Raw genomic sequence first — 4616 nt, 5'->3', positions numbered from 1 at the left:
AGGCGCACTTCTCATGTCTGGTGCCAGTCCAACTAACCCAGGACTCACAGAGGCCCTCCACTTGCCTCCCCAGAAAAATGTCTTTTCTCCAAAGAAGGATTCCTATGCTAACGGTTGAAACGTGCTCCCGTTCTTGCAACAGTGTTGAAAGGATGGGGAAATAATACTGAAAACAATCGTATCTTCAAAGGTTCTGGTGCCAGGTATGGGAAATACGAAGTTAACTGGGCCTCAGTAGAGTTTTCTCTGCGAAAAGCATCATAGGCTTAACGATGCAGAGACCAACCTTATCACTATTAAGGTGCAAAACGATATGGAAATGGCACATAATTTCTAACATACTGCTTATTTCAAAAGTGTCAGCATGAAATCTGAAGCAGGATCCACACTTTTCCCATCTGATGCAAGTACACACTTACCAACTCTGGAGGTTAACAAATCAAACCCAGGGATGACAGAAGCCCTGCACTTACACCCCCACCGAAATCTCCACTACCAGGAAGGATTCCTATGCTAATGCGTGAAACCTGCTCTGGTTCTGAAAATGATGTTGAAACCACAGTGGTATAATGCTTAAGAGAACACTTTCTTTTTAGTCTCTACTACCAACTATTGGAAATGCCAAGTTCACTGGGCCTCAGTATGCTTTTGTCTGTGAAAACTACCGTATGCTTAAGGATGCAGAGACCAACCTTATGACAATTATCTTGAAAAGTGATATCTTGAAAAGTAGAGTTTTCCTTGTGAAAACCATCATCGCCTTAAGGTTGCAGAGACCAACCTTGTCAATATTACGGTGAAAGTCACTATGGAAATGGCACATAATTACCAACATACTGGTTATTTCAAAACCGTCAGGATGAAATCTGAAGCACGATCCACACTTTTCCCATCTCACGCAAAATGCACTTACCAACTCTGGAGGTAAACAAATCAAACACAGGGCTGACAGAAGCCCTGCACTTACACCCAACACAGACATCTCAACTACCAGGAAGGATTCTTATGCTAATTCGTGAAACCTGCTCTGGTTCTGAAAATGATGGTGAAACCACAGTGCAATAATACTTAAAAGAACACTTTCTTTATAGTCTCTAGTATCAACTACTAGAAATGCCAAGTTTCCTGGGCCTCAGCATACTTTTGTCTGTGAAAACTATCCTATGCTTAAGGATGCAGAGACCACCCTTATGACAATTATGGTGAAAAGTGCTACGAAAAAATACCAAATAGTTCTCAACCTAGCTGTTATTTCAAAAGTTGTGCCACACACCTCTTGGAAAGATCCAGTTACTTTGGCCCAGGCTTAGATTGGTCTCGAGAAGGAATCGCCGTTTCTAGCTGATGAATCAAATGGTCTGAAAGGAACGGTGAAAAGTGCAGATCCTGTTTCAGTCTTTTTTTTTTTTTTTTTTTGTTTTATTCCTGGGCCACCTAGAGTCACGATGAAGAAGGACTTGCATCCTGATGCCCCATGGGCCCTGTGACAGCGGTGGGCCTGGTCACCGTTCCCAGGAGAACACAGGGCTCAATTGGCACTCCCTCCTCTTGCCGGGCTCTCTCAGTGGCCCAGCCAGCCTGAAGTTCCCCAGGGAACCAGCCGCATCTACCCTTCTGCACAGCTGATTCATATGCTTGGCGAATCTTGCTTGCTCTCAGGCAAATGTATTTGACCCCTCAGATCCTCTTGTGTAGTCAACTTGTACCTCAGTTATATTAGCAGAGAAAACTCAGAGCTCTGTGCAGACCCTAATTCAGGTGTAATGTTCGCTGCTCGCACATTTGAGCTGTGTTTCCCAAAGTGTGCTCTGTGAAAGCCTAGTTCTGCAGGAGATTAATAGGAGCCAGGTGGAAATAGTATTGGGGGCTGAAGCTAGTTCAGGAGACACCAGGTGAGGTGAATGTGAATTGTTTCTTGGCTGCAGGACTTCTCAGTGCCTTTATGCTGATGTGCATTGGGAATCCCCAAGACAGGAAGGGGGATGAACTGCAGTTTCTCCAAACTGACCTTATCCTAATGCCATTCCTCAGTGGGAGGTCTAGGGGCATTACTACTCTGCTGAACACAGTTAGGGAAATGCCGGTCTAGAATTGTAGAAACCACAGTGCTCTCAGGTCTCTGCACACGGGGCCATACCATGTAATGTCAAGAGGCTTTGGGGAGTCGGGGAGGTAAGGCCCAAGGTCTCCCCTGCAGTTGTGGGGCTCTGCTCACCCTCCTGGGCAGTGTATTCACTGTCGATGATCCTGGCCAAACTGAAGTCAGAGACTTTGCAACACAAGGTCTCAGACACCAGGATGCTGGCCGCCCGTAGGTCGCGGTGGATAGAATTCATGTGCTCGATGTATGCCATCCCTTCGGCGATCTGGGCTGACATGTCAATCAGTCTCGGGATTGACAGTCTGCCACCGTCGTCTGTCTTCAGGAAGTCCAGCAGGCACCCTCTGGCCATGTACTCGGTGACAATATACATGGGCTCCTTGGTGACCATGGCGTAGAGCCGGACCAGCCTCTCGTGCTGCAGAGTCTTCATCAGGTTGGCCTGGCCCAGGAAGGATTCCGGAGACATCGTTCCCTCCTTCAGAGTCTTGATGGCCACCTTCACATTGTTTCTGTAGTAGCCCATCCAGACTTCGCCAAACTGCCCCGATCCGAGTTTCCTGACAAGCCTGAGAGACTGCCGGGGGATCTCCCACTCGTCCTGGGCCCAGGGGTTTGGAGGAGACAGGCTCACGCAGGGAATGGTCAGCCTCTGGCACAAACCATCCCCTTTCTTGCAGTAGTGCTGCACCAGGGCCTGGAGTGAGGGGAAGGTGACCCGGGGGGAGATGTAGTAGCCCCATTGCTACAAGGAGGGGATCTTATAGTGCTTAACTATTTCCCCTTGGGCGGTGACATCCTTCACAGACAGGGAGAAGCCACCTTTGCTGGTTTCACTCTCTCTGATGAGAAACGAGCCGGCCTCTCACACAAAGGCACACTTCTCATGTCTGGGCTAGTCCAAAAAACGCAGGACAGACAGAGGCCCTGCACTTGATACCCCAGAAAAATATCTCATCTCCAAAGAAGGATTCCTACGCTAACGGTTGAAAAGTGCTCCCGTTCTTGAAACAGTGGTGAAAGGATGGTGAAATAATACTGAAAACAATCGTATCTTCAAAGGCTCTGGTGCCAGGGATGGGAAATACCAAGTTACCTGGGCCTCAGTAGTGTTTTCTCTGTGAAAAGCATCATAGGCTTAAGGATGCTGAGACCAACCTTATCACTATTACAGTGAAAAACGCTACGGAAACGGCAAATAATTACCAATATACTGGATATTTCAAAAGTGTCAGGATGAAACCGGAAGCACGATCCACATTTTCCCATCTCACGCAAATATGCGCTTACCAACTCTGGAGGTAAACAAATCAAACACAGGACTGACAGAAGCCCTGGACTTACACCCCGCATTGAAATCTCAACCAAGAGAAAGGATTGTTACGCTAATTCGTGAAACCTGCTCTGCTTCTGAAAATAATGGTGAAACCACAGTGGAATAATACCTAAAATAACACATCCTGCATAGTCTCTAGTACCAACTATTGGAAATTCCAAGTTTACTGGGCCTCAGCATGCTTTTGTCTGTGAAAACTATCGTATGCTGAAGAATGCAGAGACCAACCTTATGACAATTACGGTGAAAAGTGCTACGGAAAAAATACCAAATAGTTCTCAACCTAGCGGTTATTTCAAAAGTTGTTCCACACACCTCTTGGAATGATCGAGTTACTTTGCCCTAGCCTTCCTTTGGTCTGGATAAGGAATCGCCATTCCTATCTGATGAATCAAATGATTGTGAAAAGAACGGTGAAAAGTGCAGATCCTGTTTCAGTCTTTAGACTGAAACAGGATCTGCACCAGTCACCTCTCACACAAAGGCGCACTTCTCATGTCTGGCGCCAGTCCAACAGACCCAGGACTGACAGAGGCCCTGCACTTGCCACCCCAGAAAAATATCTCATCTCCAAAGAAGGATTCTTACGCTAAGGGTTGAAAAATGCTCCCGTTCCTCAAACAGTGGTGAAAGGATGGTGAAATAATACTGAAAACAATCGTATCTTCAAAGGCTGTGTTGCCAGGTATGGGAAATACCAAGATACCTGGGCCTCAGTAGAGTTTTCTCTGGGAAAAGCATCATAGCCTTAGGGATGCAGAGACCAACTGTATCACTATTATGGTGCAAACCGCTATGGAAATGGCCAATAATTACCAACATACTGGTTATTTCAAAAGAGTCAGGATGAAATCTGAAGCGTGATGCACACTTTTCCCATCTCACGCAACTATGCACTTACCAACTCTGGAGATCAACAAATGAAACACAGGACTGACAGACGCCCCGCACTTACACCCCACACAGAAACCTCAACTACCAGGAAGGATCCTTCTGCTAATGCATGAAAGCTGCTCTGGTTCTGAAAATCATGGTGAAACCACAGTGGAATAAGACTTAAAAGAACACTTTCTTTACAGTCTCTAAAACCAACTATTGGAAATGCCAAGTTTCCTGGGCCTCAGCATGCTTTTGTCTCTGAAAACTGTCCTATGCTTAAGGATGCAGAGACCAACCTTA

At 46.4% G+C, this 4616-nt stretch overlaps 1 protein-coding gene across 1 annotated transcript; it reads right to left on the bottom strand.

The window, feature by feature from the left end:
* Positions 1–2111: 2111 nt before the first annotated feature.
* On the bottom strand, positions 2112–3814 carry LOC123648168 (tyrosine-protein kinase Blk-like). Its single transcript, XM_045565884.1, is given in 2 exon segments — positions 2112–2963; positions 3779–3814. Coding segments are annotated over 2 exon segments (888 nt in total).
* Positions 3815–4616: the final 802 nt, after the last annotated feature.

The sequence above is a fragment of the Lemur catta genome, chromosome 12 (genome assembly GCF_020740605.2).
Source record: "Lemur catta isolate mLemCat1 chromosome 12, mLemCat1.pri, whole genome shotgun sequence".
Lineage (NCBI taxonomy): Eukaryota > Metazoa > Chordata > Mammalia > Primates > Lemuridae > Lemur > Lemur catta.
Note: the sequence above shows the minus strand (reverse complement) of the source record. Positions and strands in the feature narration are given on the sequence as shown.